This window comes from Mauremys reevesii, linkage group 1 (assembly GCF_016161935.1).
Source record: "Mauremys reevesii isolate NIE-2019 linkage group 1, ASM1616193v1, whole genome shotgun sequence".
In the NCBI taxonomy this organism is placed as follows: domain Eukaryota; kingdom Metazoa; phylum Chordata; order Testudines; family Geoemydidae; genus Mauremys; species Mauremys reevesii.
In genome coordinates this window covers 51,250,857-51,276,450 of record NC_052623.1, presented here as the reverse complement: position 1 = coordinate 51,276,450, position 25,594 = coordinate 51,250,857, and the positions used below count along the sequence as shown (strand labels likewise).

The window sequence follows — 25,594 nt, the reverse complement described above, 5'->3', positions numbered from 1 at the left end:
CAGGGACACATGGTGATGGGGGAGGGGGTGCAGAGCTACATAGGGATGGGAGTGGATGAGTGGGGGCACAGAAACACATGAGGACAGGGGCAGATGTGCCTGACTGAATGGGAGAGGCTAGGGGTCAGCCAGGGTCTGCATACAGAATTTTAAAATATTGTGTGCAGAATTTTAAAATGTGCGCAGAATTTTTAATTTTTTGGTGCAGAATTCCACCAGGAGTAATTATTTGTGTGCCACATCAAAATATGATTCTTTAATGAGTGCTTGTTCAAGAAGCAGGCCTATTTTTAAAAGACTAAGAGCCAAACTTATCCTAGGTGTAATGCCACTGTTTGTCAAAAACATTTGTTTTGCACAAGTAAAGCTGGTTGTTCTACTTGTATATTAGTAATGAATCCCAGTGATATCTCTTCATGTTCATAGCTATGTTGGAGGAGTGATCTGATGAAGATAAAAGGACATTGAGGGAGAACTGAAACTGCTCATTGGATTGCAGAGATGAGAGATGGCACTGAGTGCAGATAACTCTCAAACTCTTCTTTTATATAACTCATTATAGTAAAATAAATTCAAGTCTAAACCTTCTGCTCCCGCTACCCTTCTTCAACAGAAAATGTAAACTGATGCATGGGATCTTCTATTGCTCAGTGTCACCTTCCTTAAAAGAGGTGCCTGAAGATTTAACTAATGTGTGCTTGGTGACTTTATTATGCATGAATGCAGTTATTCTCTTGCTCTGTAGATCATTCCACTTTCTCCATAATCCACTTTAATTAGGCTCATACACACACTGAAGTTTACTTCTGAGAGCAAATTCTCAAGAACTATTTCAAGGCTCCGTAGATAAGAAATTGTTCCTAGAAGTGAAACAAAATGTAATTGCTCAGGAAGAGATAGCACTGTTTATGTAAGTTTGTACCTTATCAACTTATTTTACAGGTGGAGTTTTATATTTAACAGGACAGATGCTTGTTACGTTTTCCTTTTTCCTATTAATCAGATGTGAATTTGCTCACCTTCTTACTGCATTGTTCTGAAAGATGTTCCTTTCTTAAATGTCATTAATGGGGAAACCTGATATAGTAGGTCTGTTAACCACAATGTAACAGGAAGAAGAATGCAAATACTTTGTTTTATCATAAATATAATCATGCACTTGATTTTGAACACAAGGAAACAAAGGCAAAATGCATTAAAAAGTTGTTCTCATAATAAAGCAAAGACATAAACCAATAAGAATGGATGGAATTCTGATTCCAGTGAAGTCTATGAAAGAAGTTGTCAGACTTCTGTACGCCAAAGGCTCAGGGATCAGCCCCTCTTGTAGATCAGGCATTTCAAATGTGGGGGCAGCAGGAGCTGAGGATCTGCACTTTACAGAAAATAGCTGAGTAACTGGAGTACAAACTAAGGGCCTAAGCTAATGTCTCTTGTAAAAATCATGGATTGGAAGATTGATGGCCACCTCCATAGGTCTAACACAGCTTTTGGGGGGAGGGAAATGGGGATGAAGATTCATTTAAATCCCTTTGTGTTCCTTCTGATCCTGGGGCCAGCAGGCTTTAGCCCATCCCCCTGCTGAAATGTAAAGCAGAGTGAAGACTACTCTACAGCATTACACAGGCTGCCTAAGAGGCTCTTCTGGCAGCCGTGTTCCCAAGTACATTTGTACTTAAGTACTTTAAATATTCTTTACTGAGCACTTGTATCTACGTACATTTTGTAGGTAGCATGTGTAACTTTTTATCTGCAAGTAGTTTTTCAAAATAGTTTTTTGAATCCAACTGTCCTGGATGCTGGCTGGCCCCCAGAACCCACAGGCCTGGCTGGGAAGCTTCTGGCCCTGCCTTCTGGCTGCCAGGGCTTTTTTCTGTTGACAAGGCTGTTGTACTAGTCAGAGAGGGTGGTGGTCCCACCTCCTTGGCTTCTGATTGGTCACAGCAACTTGCAGTGGGGGGACTCGCTGCCCAGCCCAATGGAGGGGTGAGTCAGTGGGGAGCCAGAGCAGGCAGACACACATCTCAGAGGCTTTGTCTACACTTCAGTTAGACACCTGTATCTGGCCCATGACAGCTGACTCAGGCTTGCAGGGCTTGGGCGAAGGGTCTGTTTCATTGCAATGTAGACTTCCACATTTGCGCTGGAGCCCAGACTTTAGGACCTTGCGAGCGTCCCAGACCTTGGGCTGCAACCCCATTCCAGAAGTCCACTGCCATGAAACAGCCCCGCAGCCAGAGCTCTAAGAGCCCCAGTCAGCTGGCACAGGCGAGCCACGGGTATTTATTTGCAGGGTACACATACCTCTCAGTGCCCTACATTAAGGGAACAAGCTGCATGCTGTGCAAAGAGGGGTAGGAAACACCTACCAGCCTCTGGGCATACGCCAATGCCGACGGGGCTGCTGGGAAATTGGGGCCTAAATAATTGCTTCGTCTGCTTCTATCTTTTGTTGTTGCTCTTTTTCTTTCTCTTCCACTGTGTGCTTATATTATTTAGGTAGTTGTCCATATATTGACCAGCCAATTGCAGGGAACATGGCAGTGGAAAGTACTTCCGCTTATACTTGTAGTTGTACTTCTGAATACATAAGCGCTATTTCCACAGCACACCTATGCTGACATTTATAAGTACGCCTGTAATGGTGTACTTGACACTTATGCTTAAGCCTTTTGTATCCATACTTATGACAACACTGTCTGGCAGCCAGGGATCACTGGGATGTGAGTAGGCCCCAGCCGTGCTCCCAGTACTGAGGACCAGGAAGAGGGTGGCATAGGAGCCATTATGGTGGTTCTGTGCTACCTAACAGCCCCTCCCCCATGCGGTGGAAATCCCCTAGGGGACAGATGCACTAATTCTGTGGTTACTTTGTGCCACTCAAACAGGACAAAGCCGCTGGAGCAGGGGACAGAGACATTTGTGTATGTTTGAGAATAATGCTAATTTGGCCCATTCGGACAAATGATCTTGATCTGCAGCTATACATGGGAATTGAGATTTTAATTATATACAAGTTCATCCATTCCGGGAGTAATTTTTACATGAACAGAGCCACAGCTACACAACACTACTGACCACGAGGAAAAATGGTTTGTAGTTTTAAAAACCGTGAGGGAAAAGTGACCCAGAGCACATTTCCTGACATCAGACACCAGAGCAGCTTCTGAAGAGAATAAGTTCAGAAGCAGATCCAACTTTGGAGGGGGAAAAAACATTATCTTTTCTTCTGACCTCACCCCCCTATGCCATTGTGCAGATAGGAATTGGCTGGTGTAAAGGAAGAGATTTTGGCAGGGAAAGGGTAGTGGCCTCTCTTCTGTACTCAGCTAACTGAGGATTGTCCATGAAAAGAAAACATTCAGCCTTGCTGAAGGTCACATCTGCTCTAATCTATTGTGACTATAATTGGAGCCGAAAAGTTGATGTGTGCTCATTGTTTCAAAGGCAACAAAAATGTATAATAGATGTTTTCGATTGTAATCAGCGGAAGTTGAAAGATAATAGGAGTGTGCAAGGAGACGAAGAAAATGGCTAGAGCTTAGGGACTCAGTGTTCTGCTTACAAATGCAAAGATTCCTGGAAGGTTCTGAGTAAGAGAAACTTTAAAATGTTTCAGCACGTTGGACTTTCTGGATACATAGGACCCAATCCTGGAGACCTGCAGGGTGGCAACTGCCTGCTTGTGTGCATCCAGTTTCAGGATCAAGGCCTTAATTTGTAAGCCATGCATAATTAAATGGTGTCTCCACTAAGGAAATATTAATTTAAAAAAAAAAAGATTCTGCTTTATTCTTGATGACCTTAGAATGACAATAAATTGATGCAGTTATGGTTGAGAGAGCCCCAAACTGAAATTGTTTTGGAAATATGATTCTGTTTGAGTGGTTTTGAGCTGTATGAGCCTGATGTGATTGCAGAGCCGTTGGTCATTATCTTTGAAAACTCATGGCGATATGGGGAGGTCCCGGATGACTGGAAAAAGGCTAATGTAGTACCCATCTTTTAAAAAAGGGAAGGAAGAGGATCTGAGGAACTACAGGCCAGTCAGTCTCACCTCAGTCCCTGGAAAAACCATGGAGTAGGTCCTCAAGGAATCAATTCTGAAGCATTTAGATGAGAGGAAAGTGATCAGGAACAATCAACATAGATTCAACAAGGGCAAGTCATGCCTGACTAAACTAATTGCCTTCTATGAGGAGATAACTGGCTCTGTGGATGAGGGGAAAGCAGTGGATGTATTATTCCTTGACTTTAGCAAAGCTTTTGATACGGTCTCCCACAGTATTCTTGCTGGCAAGTTAAAGAAGTATGGGCTGGATGAATGGACTATAAGGTGGATAGAAAGGTGGCTAAATTGTCAGGCTCAATGAGTAGTGATCAATGGCTCCATGTCTAGTTGGCAGCCAGTTTCAAGCGGAGTGCCCCAAGGGTTGGTCGTGGGGCTGGTTTTGTTCAATATCTTCATTAGTGATCTGGAGGATGGTGTGGACTGCACCCTCAGCAAATTTGCAGATGACACTAAACTGGGAGGAGTGGTAGATATGCTGGAGGGTAGGGATAGGATACAGAGGGACCTAGACAATTTAGAGGATTGGGCTAAAAGAAACCTGATGAGGTTCAACAAGGACAAGTGCAGAGTCCTGCACTTAGGACTGAAGAATCCCATGCACTGCTACGACTAGGGACCGAATGGCTAGGCAGCAGTTCTGCAGAAAAGGTCCTAGGTGTTACAGTGGACAAGAAGCTGGATATGAGTCAACAGTGTGCCCTTGTTGCCAAGAAGGCTAATGGCATTTTGGGCTGTATAAGAAGGGGTATTGCCAGGAGATCGAGGGACGTGATCATTCCCCTCTATTCGACATTGCTGAGGCCTCATCTAGAGTACTGTGTCCAGTTTTGGGCCCCACAATACAAGAAGGATGTGGAAAAATTGGAAAGAGTCCAGCGGAGTGCAACAAAAATGATTAGGGCTGGAGCACATGACTTATGAGGAGCACATGACTTATGTGGAGAGGCTGAGGGAACTGCGATTGTTTAGTCTGCAGAAGAGAAGAATGAGGGGGGATTTGATAGCTGCTTTCAGCTACCAGAAAGGGGGTTCCAAAGAGGATGGATCTAGACTGTTCTCAGTGGTAGCAGATGACAGAACAAGGAGTAATGGTCTCAAGTTGCAGTGGGGGAGGTTTCGGTTGGATATTAGGAAAAACGTTTTCACTAGGAGGGTGGTGAAGTTCTGGAATGGGTTACCGAGGGAGGTGGTGGAATCTCCTTTCTTAGAGGTTTTTAAGGTCAGGCTTGACAAAGCCCTGGCTGGGATGATTTAGTTGGGAATTGGTCCTGCTTTGAGAAGGGCGTTGGACTAGATGACCTCCTGAGGTCCCTTTCCAACCCTGATATATGATGATTCTATGCTCCTTCTCCCATTGAAGTTAGTGACAAGACGTCTACTGGCTTGGTGCAAGATTGGATCCATTACTTGTATGTAGTTCTTAGTAAGATATGTAAGTTTTGCAGAGTCTGAACAAAATGGCTGAGGTATAAAGAATCTGCTGGTGTCTTCAAATTGTAAATTCTTCAAGGCAGAGACTTTAGGCCAAATCCTGAAAGATATTTTGCACCCACAACTCAATGATAATTGGGGCATGCCTGTCAGATTTATGGAATCACAATCCATCTTAAACAGCATTTATTAAAGAACAGCAGCATTTATTAAAGAAAAAACAACTACAAACTATACTGACAGACAAATAATCTTCCACACAGCTTGAATTTCAACTTTTTCTCTCTTGTTTACCAGTGACCACATCCAGTCTGGAACTCTGAGAACCACTGTGCTACACAAACTTTTGTACTGGTAACCCCTTTCACATAGCAAGCCTCTGAGTGCGACACCCCCCATAAATTAAAAACACTTTTTAATATATTTAACACCATTATAAATGCTGGATGCAAAGCGGGATTTAGGGTGCAGGCTGACAGCTCGCGACCCCTCTTGAGAACCCCTGGTGTAGCATATAGGGGCAGTTAGTGGCTGAATAATGTACTGAAAGTAAATATAACTACAGTGCTCAACATCCCTCAGGATCAGTCCCTTTGTTTGGCATCTTAACCATTATAAAGAACTGTGTACACTTACAAATCATTATTATCATCAGCAACGAGTGAGTGAACTTCACATGCACAGAATGTCATTTTCCTTACCAGTTAGAGGGCTCAATCCTGCAAGGTGCTGTGTGTCTTCAGTTCACTTACTCAGCACCTCACAGGACTGAACACTGTATGTTTGGAAATTTATTTTATCTGCACAAAGCTAGAGTAATACAAAACAATACACAGATGTTGGGCTCTAGTCAGGGGGCGTGGGAGGCAAAGTCCCCATTCCCTCAGCCCAGAGCCAAGGCAGTACAGCCCCCTGTGGGTGAATTTGATAGCTAGTACCAAAGTGGATGAATCATTCAGAGAAGACATGAATCACACACTGGACAAAATGGATCACATACCTACCTATCACCTATGGCAGGTAAGGCATTATTTTGGGGAATATGCATACAAAGGACTGACCTGATTGGTCAATGAGTGATTGTTAGGCCTGGCAGAATTTTATTTTCACTTTTTTAAATGTTGATGGATAATAGTTTATTTTTAAGCATTTTTTTATCCATTTAAATGTTCACAGTTGCACAAAATTATGGTTTGAGGCATATTTTTTGATTTTTATCTATTTAAATTTTCACATTGGCAGGAAATTATGGGGGCATAATTGTCAGACAACAAGAGGGTCAGACAATAATTATTTAATGACAGATGCTGAGATTCAAAAAGTTGAAGCTTTATAACCATTAAAACAAAATGTGAACATCACATCAAAATATACAAATATCCTTAAATCAAACTCTATTAAAAGTTCTCAAGCAGCGTTTTTCTTACTTTTCCTTTCTGTAAATTTTGTTTATTATCGATGGAAATATTTTTTCATTGTTTCGTGTGTGCACGGTGACATTTACTGATAAAAATCAAATCCTCCCAGGCCTGGTGGTTGCTGTCTCAGGGGACAGAGTGAGAGTAGAGCATAAGGGAGCATCCAGATAAGGAGATGGACAATAGTTGTGGGGAGAGTGGCAAAGTGAACATACATACTTCTTTCCCCAAAGGTGGCACTCCATTTTCCCCATTTCCTTCCTGTTCCCCTCAAAGGCCCTGCTCTCTGGCAACCTTCCCGCAGGCAGACACTGTCCTCTCTGTAATTGATTGGTGGAGTCACTAGGATGTGACAATGGGGAGTGCTAAGCAAGTGCTAAGAATACAGGGAGTGCAGTGCTAACTCAGCTCCAACTTGGATCCTTCTTTGGGAGTGGATAGCTGTGCCTCTAGCCCAGGGGTAGGCAACCTATGGCACGTGTGCCAAAGGCGGCACATGAGCTGATTTTCAGTGGCACTCACACTGCCCGGGTTCTGGCCACCGGTGCCGGGGGCTCCACTGCTGGCCTGGCGTGCCGGCCCCCTGCCAGCTGGGGTTCTGTCCACTGGCCCCGCTCAGCCCGCTGCTGGCCCCGGGTCCTGGCCACCGGTCCCGGGAGCTCCACTGTCGGCCTGGGATACCGGCCGCCAGCCCGGGGCTCTGCAGCCGCCCCCTGCTGTGGCCCACTGGCCCCAGCCTGGGGCAGTGAGGGGTGCAGACAGGGGCAAGAGGGGGCACAGCTCAGCACCCCCACCTTAAACATTGTTCCAGCGCCACTGTACTGGGATATTTTCAAGTCCCGACTTGCTGCCTACATCACTATCACACCACATGGAACACTGCACTGCGTTTGACATTGAGATTAGAATGTACATGCAAAAACTGGAATCAGAGTTTTCTGACAGATTTCAAGATTTCCAGCAATTTGGCCCAATGCTTTCTTTTCTAATTAAACCTGAAAAGTTCAACAAAAGCGACTTGGATTTGTCTGTATTTCAGTGGATGGGTGTTGAAGATTTCAAAATGCAGCTCATTCAGTTAAAAAGCTCAGAATTGTGGGCATCAAAGTTTGTGGATCTGCGGAGTGCACTTGAAGCTACTGAGAGAGATCATGGGGCCTCTATTCTGACCTGCTGGACGTCCCTGCCTGTGAAATTTAGTGCATTTGCAATGCTTTCAGCATTTGGATCCACATACCTGTTAACAACTGATTACTGATCACTCAGAAGCCTGTGTGCAGCTTAAAGTATCCAAATACGTGCCAGACATTGGAAAACTCAGCAAGGAAAAGCAAGGGCAAGGATCACACTAAACCAGGGGTAGGCAACCTATGGCACGCCGCGTGAGCTGATTTTCAGTGGCACTCACGCTGCCTGGGTCCTGGCCGCTAGTCTGGGGGGCCCCGCATTTTAATTTAATTTTAAATGAAGCTTCTTAAACATTTTAAAAGCCTTATTTACTTTACATACAACAATAGTTCAGTTATATTATAGACTTATCAAAAGAAACCTTCTAAAAATGTTAAAATGTATTACTGGCACGCGAAACCTTAAATCAGAGTGAATAAATGAAGACTCGGCACAGCACTTTGAAAGGTTGCCGACCCCTGGTCTGGCCTACGGGGTCAGCCCATCACTATTCATTGTGAATGCAGGGCAGCACAAGGCTCCTTAGGACTCCGGTGGGACTGAAGTGATGTCAAATGTAAAAATCCCAAGCAGGGGGTTTCCACCACTTCCCTGAGACGCTATTGCACAGTCTAAAAGGGATTCTGGGGCTGATCTTTGTCTGGTGTTAATCCGCGTTGCTCTGTTGGATACACTGGAGCTCTAGTGAGTTTCAGTTGAAGAACTGGCCTGGGAATGTCACAGGAGTGGGTGGGTGCGGTTCTGTGGCCTGCAGCGTACAGGAGGTCAGACTAGATTCTGACCTTAAAGTCTATGAGTGTGCTAACCTTCTGCACAGGGGTGAGTTTCTTTCTCAGGCTGCTGCTATCTTATACAGTAACTCCTCACTTAACGTTGTCCGGTTAATGTTGTTTTGTTGTTACATCGCTGATCTATTAGAGAACGTGCTAGTTTAAAGTTGCGCAATGCTCCCTTATAACATTGTTTGGCAACAGCCTGCTTTGTCCACTGCTTGCAGAAAGAGCAGCCCGTTGGACTAGCCGGTGGGGGTTTGGACCAGCAGCCCTGTTATCAGCTCCCCTAAGTTCCCTGTGTGGCAGTTGCCCAGCAGACTATCAATTGCTGGGCAGTTCAGGTGTCCCTCCCCCCACTGCCATGTGCTGCTCCCAGGAACCTCCTCCTTGCTGTGGGAAGAGGGGTGCTGATGTCAGGGTGCCCCCCTCACTCCCGCTCCTGCCCCCCCCCGCTCCTGTACCCCATCTCCACAGACCAGAGGTCGGGGGGACATGACAGGGCTCAGGACTGAGGAAGCTTGGCTGGCAGCAGCTGCTGTCTCAACTTGCTGATCTACTTAAAAAGGCAATGTACTTAGAGTGGGGGTCAGCGTACTTAAAGGGAAAATGTGTGTGTGTGTGTGTGTGTCTCTGTCTCACACACACATGCACCCCACAGCACTTTGGAAAGTGGAGGGAGTGGTGCGCTACAGTGGGATAGCATGGGTTCATCATGTTCAATTTCAGCAGGGAATGTTTGCAGCCACTGCCATGCCTCTATTGTGTCTCCTCCCTCCATTCCTGCTGCCTTGTAGAGGGTGAGGCTACATTAACAACAATGTGTTAACCCTTGTGGGCTCAGCCAAGTGAAAAATTTCCCTGGAACCTAACCTCCCTATTTACATTAATTCTCATGGGGAAATTGGATTCACTTAACATCGTTTCGCTTAAAGTCGCATTTTTCAGGAACATAACTCCAACGTTAAGTGAGGAATTACTGTACCAATTTGAAGTGTATAGTTCTATGGTACTTTTGCTTTTTGGGAGTGAACGGCCATCTGTCTGAAGACAAATCTAACAGATGTATACTTGCATGTGGTCCTAACTCAAAGAATTGTCAGTGGTTGTTGACATGCTAATCCCATTACGTAAAGAGTTCTACCTTCTATATGAAGGGAAAAAATACTTTCCTCACTCTGTGTGCTTTGGAACGCCGACAGTTCAGCAAATGAGATTTTTCTGAGATTTGCCTTGCTGCTTGTTTGAATTCATGTAGCTCATGAAAGGCTTTACTGTTAGCGTTGACTTAGATATTTTCCTAAACAGTGGGATGTATGAAATCCTAAACTTTTTTCCTGCAGTTATAATAATGATTTTTACTGAGTAAGAGCCATTGATTTATATCACGGGGTTAAGCCAAGATATATGGTTAGTGTCTTCTGAAAAATGAATTTGTTTGTTCCTTCAGCTAATGTCTCTGTTACATGGGTCGATATTATAGATTTCGTAGCTGGTACAATGAGTTCAGTTTCATAATATGCATTTTTCAGTAAGTGTTATATTACTGTGTATTACCTAACATCTGACGTGTAAATTTCACATGGCCTCATTGTACATTTTATTTAGTGTTTTATATGTACATGTTGTTCTATGAGCAGGAGTGATTTGACTGTGCAGTAAGCAGATAAAACTCTGAAGACCCAGGCAGCCAGTTTGAAGAGTCAGAAGGTGTAAAGTGGAAAGGTTTTGTTCTTTAAATACAAGAGCAGTGTGGTATTACTATGCAGAGATGATATTTCCTGAGTTACTGCTGGTTTAACTAATTTTGCAGCATCTTTCTTACAGGTCTCCACAAAAGGATGGGTTGCCAAGGACTTCTCGATTTTGGAAAGAAGCTGCTTCGCCGGAAAGTTGTGAACTGGAGCAGAGAAGAGAGCAAGCTGTCACGATGCCTCAACACTTTTGACTTGGTGGCTCTTGGTGTAGGTAGCACACTTGGTGCGGGTGTCTATATACTGGCTGGCGCAGTGGCACGAGAAAACGCGGGACCTGCGATTGTTATCTCTTTCTTGATTGCCGCATTGGCTTCTGTGTTGGCTGGACTTTGTTATGGAGAATTTGGTGCTAGAGTTCCAAAGACTGGGTCTGCTTATCTCTATAGCTATGTGACCGTGGGTGAGCTGTTAGCATTCATCACTGGATGGAATTTAATTCTTTCTTATGTGATTGGTAAGTACTGAGGGGCATGCAGAAATACTGTAGCATTCATCCAGTATTTGATTTGTACACTAACTTTCTCTTGCACAGTTAGATTGTTATAAAAATAGAAACTACAGAATACCTTGCACCTACAGCAGCATCCAGAGCTGAGCATTTCAGAGCTCTTTCGGGAAATTCAGTCATCCTATGAACTAGGTAAGTATTATAGGTTAACACTTTGGATCAGTGCCAGGTTGCCACTTCTGCTTCCTTTAGTTTAAACAGATTCATGCAATATTGGCTTGAGGCCCTGCTAGCTATCTACCAGGAATCAGGATTTTTCTTTCTGCTATGGAAGAAAAATCTGATGTTCAGCTGGCAGGGGGTGGGAGGGTTAGCTTCTCACTGGTTCAGGATCTATAGCATTTGCTGATTAAGGACCCAGTCCTGCGTCCATTGAAATCAGTAGGTATTTTGCATTGACTTCAATGGGTGCAGGATTGGGCCTGGTGTGGGTTGCAGCACTCAGGCTCAGATCTTCACAGATATTTAGGTGCCTAATTTCTGCTGATTTAAGTCCAGTGCCCAATCCAAAGCCCCTTGAATTCAATGGAAAATCTCCGGTTGACTACAATGGGCTTTGGCTCAGACCCTGAGTAAATGGACAACTCAGTTCACACTTCTGAGGTGTAAAAAGAAACCTTTTTGGTTAATTCAAGTTTCGTCCATTTAATCAAGTCATCAAACATTTCAAGCGTATTATGGTGCCACTTGTCATGGCGCCAGAGCTCAGGCTGAAACCAACATACCAGTTAAGGGAAGAACTCCACTAACTACAGTGACAAACAATTTTCTATTACATTATTAAAGGCGAGTTTTAAATTACACTTTATGGGAAATATTACCATTAAAACTGAGATTGATTCCCAGGGTGCCTGGCAGAGATCAGGTAAAGACTTGCTTGGTGACATATGTACTGCTTGTCTTGGCTAGTATTGATTCCCTTCTGTATGTTACATGAAACCTCTTTACATTCTAGATTTTGTATATGAAATGAGAGAGTGCCAGGTAAGATGCCCAGTGTTCTGATATTCTTTTATGAATTGGGTTGATGTCAGGAAGGGGCTAACATGTAGTTTAAAAAAACTCCAAACAAACCAATCCCCCCTCCACCCCACGGACACACCCAGATTTCCAAAATAGGTTCCTCTCAAGGTGTTTTGTTCTATAGAAAAATGTTAATTACCTTTTAGAGATGCATCCTCCCGGGTTTAATTGTAGCAATAAATAGAAGCTTCTATAGTCCAGCAGTTCTTGTTTGTCTAGACACTGTACTTATATGGCCTTTATCACCAGGGTATGAGAGAACCAATAAAGCAGAAGCTGTCTGGGGGATTTGGGGCTAGATAGGGTCGCATGATCCTGACCCTGCAAACACATTCACTTGAGCAAAGTTAATCACAGGATCTGGGCTTAGATTGGCATTTCTGAGACCTTTGTTCTTCTCCTTATGGCTTTCAGTCTACACCCTAACCTTTTTATAAATAGCTATTTGGTGTGATTTATTTTAAGGTGGCATAATAAAAACAATAATATTTGCTTCATCTGTAGATAGTCTTAAAATTAAACTAAACTGTTACCAGAGGACTGTGTTAAAGTAACATTCAGGTAGAATACCCTTAAATATAGACAGCTCAACTATTTCCCCGATAAAACTGTTGGGGGAAAAATATCTTGCTCAAATATTACCTACAAACTTGTTTGAACCAGAGTTCTAAATCCCAAATATGCATGTGTGTGCATAGCAGGCGCATCCCAGGAGGAGTCCTGGACAATTGTGACTCCTTCCTTCCTTCCTCCTTGCTCTGGGGGAAGAAGTAACTTACTACAGTGCATTACAGGGCGTAGCCTCTTCTTACTTTCCTCCTCACACCAGGTTTGTCCTGCTGGTTGATCTGTCTGGGGACAGAGCAAAGACTGGCCTCTGCCTTCTAGGGTCACCACCTTTTCAAAAGTAAAAAGTGGGACACCCTGGCCCCGACCCCTGCTCCTCCTCTTCCCCCTGAGGCCCTGGCCAGGCTGGCAGCTGGAGCCGGGCCGTGATAAGAGCTGCCAGGGAGCCTGGGCCCTTCACCTGCCCGGGACGGGGTGCCCGAGAGCAGCTCCCGGCCCCTGTCCCTGCCTGCCAAGGTGCACCGCCGAGGGCATGTGGAAGTTCCAGGGCTTCCCACAGTGGCCTGAACTCCCTGGGCAGCTCTTACACTGCCCAGCTCTAGCTTCTGGCTTGGGCAGGGGCAGGACCTGGGGTGGGTGGAGCAGGGGGCAGATCGTCATGGCAAGAAGGAGCCCACCTCAGCCCACCCCCCGGGAAAAGGCTGGCACCACCCTTGAGCCTTGGGCACAGAGCCGCACTGGAGGGAATCCGGGACAATTGCTGTCCCAGAGTAGGGTTGCCAACCCTCCAGGATTGGCCGGGAGTCTCCAGGAATTCAAAGATCAATCTTTAATTAAAGATTATGTCATGTGATGAAATCTCCAGGGATACATCCAACTAAAACTGGCAACACTATCCCAGAGTCATGCAGCCCAGGACTGGGGCTTGAACTCTGCATTTCAGCACTGTCCTGACCAGTTTGGGATGGGTGGTCACCCTACTCCATTGCCTTCTTCGCCAGCTTGCTCACAAGTGGGAGTAGTGACTTGTAACACCACACCTTCATGGGGATTGAACCTGGGCTCTGCGGCTTGAGCCTTTACTGCCTGAGCGAAAAGACCTACCTGTGTTGGCCTAGGCCAAGGCTGTAGCAGGCTCATCAACGTCTGTTGGGGGTGGGTGATGCCCTGCTAAATGGGTCTGAGTAACGTGGAGCTTGCTTCCCCCTAGCCCCTTGTGCTTGGGCTTGAGATATGGGCAAGCCCCGCAGGACTCAGTTATGCCCTGTCTTCCCCTGCACAGCTGCATGGAGCTAGTTCCAGGCTAGATTGTCATTATTAGTTTATAATGATCACAAGACCTTCACTCAAGTCTTTTTGGCTAAATAGTGGATCTGTGAGAATTAGTTTTTCAGCCCGTTTTTCAATTAGAATTCTCGTTCTTGGTATTAATTTCAGTTTCAGTTGTAAGAGCAATTTCACATCAGTGTTAACGGGGAAAAAATTACAGTTTTTAGGGTGAAAAGTTTTATAAAAAATGGTGCTATATAGTCATAAGTGGGGCCTAACCCTGCCAATACTCGTTCCTTGGAGTAGTACCTACTGCTACACTTCATCCTATTGAAGTCACTGGGACTACATTGTGTCTTAGCAGGTTTTGGTTACAGCTACTGGAATGGCACTGAACGATGTCGGTCCCTGTCTGTTACACTTGCAGCTCAACGGTGGTCAGCACTGGATCAGCTGCACCTGTTGTCAGCAATGGGGAACTTCTGTAGCCTAAACCATCGTTTTGAAGATATATATTTAAAAAAACCAAACCCTCGATAAAACCAATTTGAATGCTGGTCTGTTCTATAGCTCCTTGGATGTGCATTACATGCATGCATTTAAAGAGGTTAGACGGTCAGGAGAAGGAAAGGAAGTGTCAATGCTGAAAGAGTGTTGAGGGATTTTTAATCTTCAAAAGCTCCAAAGTTATTTACATCTTGTCCGAATTTGCGAGCTGCATTTCAGCATTTATCTTGCAGTGCGGTATTTTTCTGTCCCTGCTGTAGAACTTGAACGTGGATTTACCCCATACTCCAGGATTTCTCTTATTTTCATATGATAGCTTCTATTTCCTAGGCAATACTTCAAGCTGTGGGGTGGTTGAGTTGCTCAAGAATTGGGTTTGAAATATATGGGTCCTGCTTTGCTCTCTGTTAAGGACTGACCTGGCTCCCACTCTCCCAGTGAGTCAGCTGGAATCAGTAGAGTCACTCTGGATTTTCAGCAGTGTGGCTGAGCAGAATTTATCTCCCTGACTCCCTGTAACCCCAGGTTTGAAACGCAAAGCAGGGACCAGTTTGCATGAGGCCTGGTATATCTTATACCCTCCTGTGATTTGCTTTTCCTGCTAACCTGCTCATCCCCCTTTTCCCGTCTTAGGGCTTCTTTCTCCTCTCACACCAGCGTTTACACTAGTGGAACACCTTTGAAGTAAGTGGTTTACTCCAGTGTGGGAAGCGGTTTCTTCACAAGGGATCTGGGGGGCATGAAGGCTGCTGCAGGGAGGGCAAGCAATTGCTAAGCTAGGTCTTCTGCGAGAGGGGTTGTCTCCTGAGATTCGGGTTTGTAGAGAAGCCGAACCTCCAAGTGGGCCTGTGGGCGAGGGTTCACTATTCGCCCCTGCTAACTGAATAGCAGGGGTCAGCTGCACCCTTCTTGGGCTGATCCCTGCTGCTGTCATGCAGCAGTAAGTAGTGCCGCTCATTTAGAAATATTTTCTAGTCATGAAAAGTGCTGTGCTTCCTTCCTGTTTTCTGGTAGGAACATCAAGCGTGGCCAGAGCATGGAGCGCGACGTTTGATGAACTTACAGGCAAGCACATCGAGCGCTTCTGCCAAGAGCACATGACCATGAACGCTCCAGGGGTGCTAGCAGAATATCCAGATATCTTCTCTGTTCTCATCATCTTCATCTTAACAGGTAAAACCTTTGGGAAGGTTGCTGGGATGATACTTACTTTTCTGTAATTTCGTTGTTTGCTTTTGGTGGACGAACAAACACCCTTACTTATTTTGGACAATTTATTAAAGGCTCCTTTGTTTGCCCAAAGTGTCGGATTGACCTGTTCAGCAGTTCTGGAGTTCAAACGCTGCACATCCTGTTTGTAAGCTCTTTCATTAGGGGAGCATTCAAGGTGATTTACAGGAACACTGGTGAAACAATCAATCTTTATACCATGTAGAGTAAGACAGGGAGATTTGTTACCCTGAGACAAGTATGGAGGGCTGTTTAAAAAAACTATTGCAGAGGGACTCTGTTCTATTGCTCTAACTCCTGCTCTGATGATCTGCCAGTTTATATAGCACACTGGCCAGGAAAATGTGGGGGGAAAGGACGGAACTAAGTAACACCCTGGTGCGTGACTGTTTATTTTAAAATATGTGGACTTCAATTTGCAGCAGTGATTGCAGGACTCAAGAGAAATAATTCTGCATGAAAAAATAAACTGGTTTCTCTCTTTCCATAACATGCAAAACATGTCTTCAGTTTTCGATTGGAATGCAGGGAGTATTTTGTACAAGAGCAGGAATTAAAATGAAAACCCAGCTGAACTTTCACTCAAATATCAGACTGAACCTTTCAGAACTTTGTCAAACTTCATATTGATTAAAAGAAAATAATTTTCCTGCACCTGTATGCTTCCTAGCAGGTAGGAGATACCATGATACCACAACAGAGGCTCTTCTTGCAATACTTTAGGCCTGATCAGAAGCAGGAATTGTCAGAACTCTCACAAGGAACCATGTTCTTATGAGGTTCCCAGCCAGAGGCTCTGAACTTGCAAGTCCTTTGATGAGGGTAGAATTCCTGTTGAAGTCCATCGGAACCCCTCATGTACAGGGCTTGAAGTGTTGAGCTCTGAGTTAGCAGATGTGAGGGTAGATTCTGTACTCCGTTAATCTAGATGTAATGGAGTGGCTCCAGATGTAAAGTGGTCTGACTGATCAGAATTTGGCCCCGGAGGTTCCATTTGGATCAGTGGTCTAACGTATGTGCTTACTTAAATTTCTTTATCTGTAGAGTTTCACCCACTGCTATTTGAGAGTAAAACTGTGTCAGCAGCTTTTTTCTACTGCATGGGAAACCTCTTCAGATTTTGAAAATTTTGCAAAAAGGCTAAACCTTTGCAGCTGCAGAAAGCTTCTGAATAAGCAGCTTTATTCCCACATATAAGCAGTGGTAGAGCTAGGTTTTGCAACTGAGTCATTGGTGGCAGGCTGGAGAGCAAGCCCACTCCACACTACGCAGCAGTGGTGGCTGGGACTGGCTCCTCACTCCTGATGTTGTGACCTGGCGCACGAGCTTACAGCAACATTCAGGTTTGGCCCAGCACGACAGAGAGGCAGCCGGGTCGAATTTGGGTGAGTGGTGGTGTGACATGGCACACAAGGTCACGTGGCACTGCGACCCTGTGCTTTGTGTCACAACGCCTGGAGCAGGGAGCTGGGCCCAGCTGCTGCCGCCAGGTGAACGCTCGGCAGACTGTCACTCCAGCCCTGTGAGAAAGGTGCCACACATGCACCTAAAGCCCGGGGTTTCCCCGCCTCCCCTTCTGTTAGCTCTGTCACTGTACATATGCCTGTAGCTTATGCCTGTCTCAGCTCTTGAGACTCACCTACTTGTTGGTGCCTGATTTCTTATTTTCTGGTTGCCCACCCTGCTTTATCTAGATCTTCTGCTATGTCCACCGCCTATTTCATGGCTTATACCCTTGTTTCAAAAATACAAACTTGGGCCTTTGTTGTATAGGAGGTCTGACTAGACAATCACAACAGTCCCTTCTCACCATATAATCTATGAACTCCACATCTGTGAGTGAAATAAACTCTCTGTTGGCCAAATCCTGGGCCCATCGCAGTGTTTCCCCCCACCCAGTGCTTAATTTGTGCCAGGGCTTGCCAGGGCTGAGCCCTGGCATCTCTAGGCTTGGCAGTTCAGAGCCCCAGCACCTCTCGGTTTGCTGCATCAGTGATGAATGTAAAAAAATTGCTTGAGCCCTGGCATCTAATTGCTTGAGCCTCAGCGCCTCTTTCATTAGAAATTAAGCACTGCTCACACTTCATGTTGATGTTTATCACTAAGACTACATGTTAGATTTTGGTTACACCGGTAACCTCTTTCTTAAACAGCAAGCAAGGGAGTAGGAATGCTAGTTATTAGCTAAAGATCGAAAAAGAGAAACAAAATCTGTTATTCTGAATGCAGAGTGCTGACTCATTGTTGTTATTGCTGGCACTTCTAAAAACATGCTATTCATTAAGATGAAAGTTTTTAAAGAAATGGGCTGAAATCTTGCTCACAGCAAAGTCAATGCCAGAACTCCCCTTGGCTACAGTGGGGTCAGGATTTTCCCCATAACTTTTTCCTCTGTGATTTATAACACAAGAACTAGGAGTCACTAAATGAAATTAATAGGCAGCAGGTTTAAAACAAAGGAAAGGAAGTATTTCTTCACACAGTACACAGTCAACCTGTGGAACTCCTTGCCAGAGGATGTTGTGAAGGCCAAGATCATAACAAGGTTCAAAAAGGAGCTAGATAAATTCATGGAGGATTGGTCCATCAATGGCTATTAGCCAGGATGGGCGGGGATGGTGTCCCTATCCTCTGTTTGCCAGAAGCTGAGAATGAGCGACAGGGATGGATCACTTGGTGATTACCTGTTCTGTTCATTCCCTCTGGTGCACCTGGCACTGGCCACTGTTGGAAGACAAGATACTGAGCTAGATGGACCTCTGGTCTGACCTAGTAGGGCCATTCTTATGTTCTTATGATTCATTCAATATAAGTGTCAGGTAACTTACCTGCTGTGTCTGATCCCTGCACTGGCATGATACCTGCCCATCTTCCCAAGGAACTGTTCAAGATGGCTGGTACTGGCAACTTCTGCGCTTTAGCCAGGGCCTGCATGACCACAATGAGGTACTTCACAAAAACCACCAACGATGCTTTCTCTGAGGCCTAGAGCTAATCTGATCTGTGGTCTCTGGATGGAGTTTGTATTTACCAAGGGCTCAGTCCTATTGACTTTAATAAGACTGTTTTCATGAAGAGAAAGGTTTGCAGGGTTGGACCCTATCTTTTTGTATTAGATTTTTCCTTAACCTAGCAGCTTTCCAGTGTAGAGAGACCACTTAAATGGTATTTTATTAGCACAATAATCAGGGACGGCTCCAGACCCCAGCGTGCCAAGCGCGCGCTTGGGGCGGCATCCCACGGGAGGGCAGCAGGCGGCTCCGGCGGACCTCCCGCAGGCATGGCTGCGGAGGGTCCGCTGGTCCCGCGGCTCCGGTGGAGCATCCGCAGGCACGTCTGCAGGAGGTCCACGGGAGCCGCAGGACCGGCGACCGCCAGAGAGCCCCCCGCGGCATGCCGCCGTGCTTGGGGCGGCGCAAATCCTAGAGCCGCCCCTGACAATAATGCAGTGAGAGAGACGTGCACAAAAAGTCAGGGCTTCCCTTTGCTCTGCTGCGGCTGGGCCATGTGCTGTTCTTGAGGGAATGTCTGATTGTTCTTTGTCATTTTTCCAGGGCTTTTAACTTGTGGAGTGAAAGAATCCGCAATGGTAAACAAAATATTCACCTGCATCAACGTTCTCGTTCTCGGCTTCGTTATGGTGTCAGGCTTTGTGAAGGGATCAGTCAAAAACTGGCATCTCACCATCGACGACATCTATAACATGATCAATGATTCATATAGAGACAAGTACGTCACAGCATTTCTTCTCCTCTCACATTTGCTTATGCATGTCGATCCGTTTTCAGGGACCACTCAGAGATTCGTGCATCGTCATTATGGGCCAAATTCCAAGGCTTTGCCAAGTGGTCACTCAGTCTGCACTCAGGCAGAAATCCCATGAATGTCAGGGGGAGCTCTGCATGAGGGAGGGTTAACTAGACACTTGGGACTAGATCACCTGTGATTAAAAACCACAGCTGGGAGGCCGTGTGGGAGAAAACCCCTGTGAGCATCTCATTGTTAAGAGGGTGAGAGGGACATGGACACAGTCTGGCTCCGAATAAGGGATTTAAGATTGGGCTCTATTTCCTTAACAACCTCTCCTAAGTGCTTAAATTGGATGAATCCTATGGTTTCTGAAATCATTTGAGCAGTGAAATGTTGTATTGTTCTTTTCCACCATAGTTTGGGCATATATACAGTGCTGGAAGGCATTTAAATGGTCGTTGTCCAGCTTGAGCCCTTTAAACCAGTAAATGTACTAGGAGATTTTCTGTGAAGCTAATGGCTCATTCCACTTCTAGTAACACTGTCATCACTGTGCACATTTCAGCGCTGTCAAGTTATCCCTCTCTTCTCCTAAACCTGGGACTGATCACCCACTTGGTTCTGGCCTCTTCTGGAATTTGCGCAGTTATTTCCAGCCAGGGCTCTGCTGCTGTTGAAAGCTTCCATTTTATGAATCTGCATTTAGATGAAGGACAGGGAAAAAAAGAAACAATTTTGGGCCAAATCCTCGCATGGTTTATTTCCATATGGGAGTTAATGGGCCTTTGCTTAGTTATATAGGTTCAGGATCCAGCCCTTGCTGTGCAAAAAGAAAAACATCTGACTAATAAAAAAGGGATACACGGCAAATGCAATTAACTGCTGCAAAAATGTATGGATTATACTGTTTAACAACAAAGTGCAAGCAGCTCTACTCAGAACAACTCTTAACTCTGGGGAAAAAAAGGCAGATTAGCATCTGGCGAGATAGTCCCAGGTAGCAGTGCTGCACAGAAGTGTCAGCTGTCATTACATCACTTGTTAATTCAGAGTGGAGGCAAGTCAGTTTATCAGCAATATGAATTAACACAATGAAAGTCGTAGTCATAATGGGCCCATTTAGAAGTGAATACACAGGCACCTGCTTATAGTAATTTTGGATGTAGAGAAATGTCTGGGAATGGGCCAAGCCATGAGGACTGTTCGTACTAAGGCAAAACCTATTGAAGTCAATGGCCCAAGTAAAGCCTAAGGGCCAAATTTTCAAAGATGTTTGGGTGCCTAGAGATGCTAGTAGGCACCCAGTGAAATTTTCAAAAGTGCCCAAGCAGATTTGGCACCTACCTTCCATTAATTTCAATGCAGTTAAGCACCTAACCTGCTTGGATGCTGTTGCATCCCAGTAGGTACCTATCTGAATCTTAAATACGTAAATACCTTTGAAATCTGCCCTAAGCACCTCAGTTAAAATGTAAATCCCAGATTATTTGAGTGCATTGCCATGTGCAAATCAGAAATCCAGTTATCATGATGCTGCAAATCTTTTTCCTTGGCCCAGACCTGAGTCAGGCAGCTCAGCAGTGAAGAGGTTGGCAGGGATTTTGGAGGCAGGAATTCTTCCCTCAGGCTGTGGAATGCAGCAGAACTGCTCTGAGGCTGCTACTGCATGTCCTCCATGGGCTCATTTGGCTGGTGGATCTAATGGCTGTACCAGTCCTGGCTTGCTACCTAAGCCCCTTGTGCCTTGGTGCAGGGAAATCCCCAAAAGCATAGTTCTACAGCAAGCTGGAGTGGTGCAGGCCCCTGGCCTGGCTCCCCACATCCTGTCCACCCCTCTGCACTGCGACCATTTGATTCAGATGCATGTAGGGCCTTTTATGGGCCTCATTCGGTTTCCAGGATTCAGCCCATAGGGGACTTATTCTCTGGTAAATAATTCCCTCTGTAGAAGAGGACACAACATGACTCAGCACCAGCATTGCCCTGCATGTCGTGATAATCATTCACTTTAGTTACAACTTTTTCATCCATTAGAATTGCATTTTGGTGACATGTGCCAGGGGAGCTGGGGTTTGTGCATAGTTTAGCTGCATCTCCAGAAACATCAGCATTCGACTGTCTAAATGATTTTCACGTGTAATGGGGTTTCCAAAGCTTAGGGGACTTAGCTGTCTATATAGCTGACTGAATTGACAAATCCAGGGCTTGGATTATTTAATGGCCCTAATTTAATGTTTATTAATGCCTTAATTATAGGCGCAAAGTTGTGCCCACAGTTATTTACACAAGCAAAACTGGAGGCCAGTGTGAGAACACTCATGAACAGGTATAAAGCTACTGTGAGCAATGTTCCCTCTAATTTTTTTCACTCATGTGCAGAATGAATTTTGTTATGTGCACCAATATCAAGGCAATGTGTGGATGTGCACCACCAGTAGAAACAAAAAACCTATATAGATTTAAAAAAAAAAAAGTTAGCGTAGGGATAACTACCTCAGCCAGAACAGCTTAGGCATTTTAGAACTCACTACTCAAAGAATTAAATTGAAGCGTAAGAGAGAAATAAAAATTATGAAATGCATAGACCAGTCAAAAAAATAAAGTAGCACTTTGAAAGAATAAAATTACAGAGAATATATGTGCATTTCAGGAAGTATCAAAAAGTAACAACAACAACACAAATATGTTGGGAGGTGAGTGTGAAAGAGTGAGTGTGTGTGTGTGTATATGTTAGACAGAGCCAGTGTGTGCGTGTATGTGTGTGACACAGTGTGTGTGAGAGAGAGACACATACTGTGTGTGTGTGTGTGTGTGTGTGTGAGAGAGAGAGACACACACACATGTCTCTCCCCTCCCCAGCCTTGGGGGAGGTGTCTCTCTCTGGCTGCTGCAGCCCTGGGGCTATGGACAGGGGAGAAATGCACCTTTCTCATCCCCGCAGCCCTGGCCTGAGCTGGGGCTGAAAGAGAGGCACCTCACTGCCTCAACCCTCCACATTCTCCTCACTCACGTATGTGCGCACGCGTGTGGCTGCTGCGCGGCCTTTGATGGCCTCGTGTGCAGCGGCGCAGGCATGCACCTTAGAGGAACAGACTGTGAGTGGAGTTTCATTTAGCTGCCTTATTAGTGGCTAGTGTTAACCGAGGTTACATGGTATTTTGCACTTCTCCCTGCCCACAGAAATTGAATGCATTTTAGTCACATTTTGAAAATTGGTAAAATTATTTTTAAAAATTCAACTGGAGCAGGCGGGATTTTTTCTACAGAGATCTAAGATTTCCCCTTTTCTCCCGAGTGCTGGTGGGGCTTGACCTGTCACACTGAAAGTAGCCGTGTGGACGTTATGGCACAGGAGAGGCTTGAGCTAGCCTCCGGATTTCAGGATGGGTTGGAGCTCAGGCCTCCACTGGTGCCACAATGTCCATGCCGCTATTTTTAGCACACTAGCATGAGCCCTGCTAACACAAGCCGGTTTGCCTGAGCAGGGAGGCTCACTCCTTGCTTCAGTGTAGACATACCTGAAATTACCTGATAGAATGAAAGGTTTCCTCTTGACCAATTCCATGATTGCATTTGTAGGCCACCTTCTTTGGGCCCTGATCACTTGCAGTCTATGCACGTGCTTAACTCACACGCTGAGAGTAGGCCTTTTTACTACAGTGGGACTGCTCAGAGTGCAGCACAGGTTTAAGTCTTTTCAGGATTTAGGGCCTACCTAAAAATCCTTACAGTAGTAAGCAGGAGATGTAATATTTGAAAATTAAAATCTGATGAGGCCATATTTTGGCCAGAGTTATTTATAATAAACTTTTGTTTAAAATAGAAGATCAACCGAGGACCTGAAAGTGGGTAAACTTCCTTTGAGCATTTGTATCCAGTCATTATTTTCAGAATTAAATAAGTTTAAACTTTTTTGCCAGGTTGAGATGTTAGGAGACCAAGTTCAGTCTTTCCTCCCACCTCAGTCATGTTAATAAACCCTAGAAAACAATGGACGATCTGAACAAGACTTAAATGCTGAGTGTTCAAAGTGTTCCCTAGCCGGTCACAAGCTGACTCAAATCTCTATGTAGTGTAAACTGCAGCACATGCCATCGTCTCCTCTATAAGTCTGTTGACCATGTGTACCTGAAAGCACTCTCCCTCCAACTCCAGTTATGGTGGATTCTGTTAAAGGCTGCAGGAACGCACTTCAGATAGGTGTCTGTACCGAGAATCTCTCGTGATCTCTTGTTCTTTTCAGTCAAACACAGGTGGGAGATCTGAAGCATGGCGTTGGGGGGTTTATGCCCTTTGGATTCAATGGAGTCCTCTCAGGGGCAGCCACATGCTTTTATGCCTTCGTAGGATTTGACTGTATTGCCACCACAGGTAAGCGGAAAGCTTTCATTGTGAGAGAACACTTTTCCCATTATGAGTTTGGCTGCCCTCAGTAACTTCACATGACACACTTTACAAATAACTCAAACCTCTTTTCAGCTGAATCAGGAAATCATGCTGTGCACTAGCTGTCCTATGGAATCACTTCATCTTTTCAGTTTTAGGGTCACCCATCCATCCTTCTTCTCCTGCCTATTGTTTCTAAATTTAAGACTTGCGTTGTACACTGTGAGACAGGGAACATCTTTTATTCTAGATTTGTACAGTTGCTCTAGTTGTTACTATAATGCAAATAAATAATATTTCTGATTTCATTCACTGAACAGCACATCCAGATGGTGCCCATCCATTTTTTATTCTTGTGAGATTCCAGGACTTCCCATTTTATGTTGGAAAACTTCAAGAATAGGCTTCCACTGCACTGAGTCCTAGCTGGAACCAGGGAAATGCAGCGGTGCGCTATGCTGAAGTGTAGGGCAGTGGGGAGAAATGATCTTGGGCTAAGTACAGGATTGGGAGTCAGGAGACAGGGCTGTATCCCCAGCTCCGATATGGTCGTCTTGTATGATCTTGAGACAGTCTTTTGGCCTCATGGGTCCTGATCTACAAGATGCTCAAGAGAACTGGCCACAGGTTTTAATGGGTTTTTTGTTTGTTTTTTGGAGGGGCTTTATGGCGGGGGGAGGGGTGGCTAGAAAAATATTCTTTTTTCAAAATTATAAATTTTGGCAAAACATTTGTTTTCAAAGTTTTTGGTTTCATAATATGGAAACGTAGGTTTTGGGGAGTTTTCTCTTTATTTCCCCCGGAGTAAAATGAATAAAAGAAACTGAGTCGGGGGTGAGGGAGGAGAAAGGATGGACAAAAGAAGGATGGTGATAAATTAGAGGAGGTTCAGAGAAGAGCCATGAGAATGATTAAAGGATTAGAAAACCTGCCTTATATTATTAGATTCCAGGATCTTAGTCTATTTAGCTTAACAAAGGGAAGGTTAAGGAGTGATTTTATCACAGTCTGTAGGTACCTACCTGGGGAACAAATGTTTAATAATGGTCTCTTCAATCTAGCAGAGAAAGCTATAACCTGATCCAATGGCTGGAAGTTGAAGCTAGACAAATTCAGACTAGAAATAAGTCCTACATTTTTAACAGTAAGGGTAATTCATCATGGAACAATTTACCAAGGATCATGGTGGATTCTCCATCACTGGCGATTTTTTAAAATCAAGCTGGGATGTTTTCCTAGCATCTGCTCTAGGAATTATTTTGGAGAAGTTCTATGGCCTGTGCTATACAGGAGGTCAGACTAGATGATCACAGTGGGCCCCTCTGGCCTTGGACTTTATGAATCTATGAAGTGTCAAAACCAAAATGGATACAATTTTCACAGAAAATTTTGAATACATGAAAATCCAGCCCCCCCTCTTTGCTTTGGAATCCTGTGGAAGGAAAGTGACTGATAGTTTTCACAGAGATATTTTTGGGTCCATTTTTCCAATTAGCTCAAGTGCTTCCCAATAGGAGCAGAGCACCTTCCATTCCCTTTGACCTGCTGGGGCACCTAGGGCCAAAGTCTTCTCTGAACTCATGGAACTTACACCAGAGATTAACCTGATTCAGAGTGCCTGATGCCCCTGTGAATTAAAGATGAGAGCAACTGTATCGGGGTGAAGCACCCGACCCGATTTTAGAACGAATGCCGGCTCTCTGAATTGTAGTGATAAT

General features: G+C 44.8%; 1 protein-coding gene across 5 annotated transcripts in view; it reads left to right on the top strand.

Moving 5' to 3' along the window:
* SLC7A1 (solute carrier family 7 member 1) overlaps positions 1-25,594 on the top strand; it is a 75,994-nt gene that overhangs the window by 39,947 nt on the left and 10,453 nt on the right. For 2 of the 5 annotated variants that reach the window (XM_039535911.1, XM_039535923.1), the window contains exons 2-5: positions 10,707-11,090; positions 15,525-15,683; positions 19,295-19,469; positions 23,734-23,861. In XM_039535911.1, coding sequence (XP_039391845.1) covers positions 10,721-11,090; positions 15,525-15,683; positions 19,295-19,469; positions 23,734-23,861 — 832 coding nt within the window. In that variant the 5' untranslated portion in view covers positions 10,707-10,720. Of the gene's footprint in view, positions 1-10,706; positions 11,091-15,143; positions 15,195-15,524; positions 15,684-19,294; positions 19,470-23,733; positions 23,862-25,594 lie in introns of those variants that run through there. The other 3 variants (XM_039535944.1, XM_039535934.1, XM_039535953.1) reach the window with 3 other exon arrangements.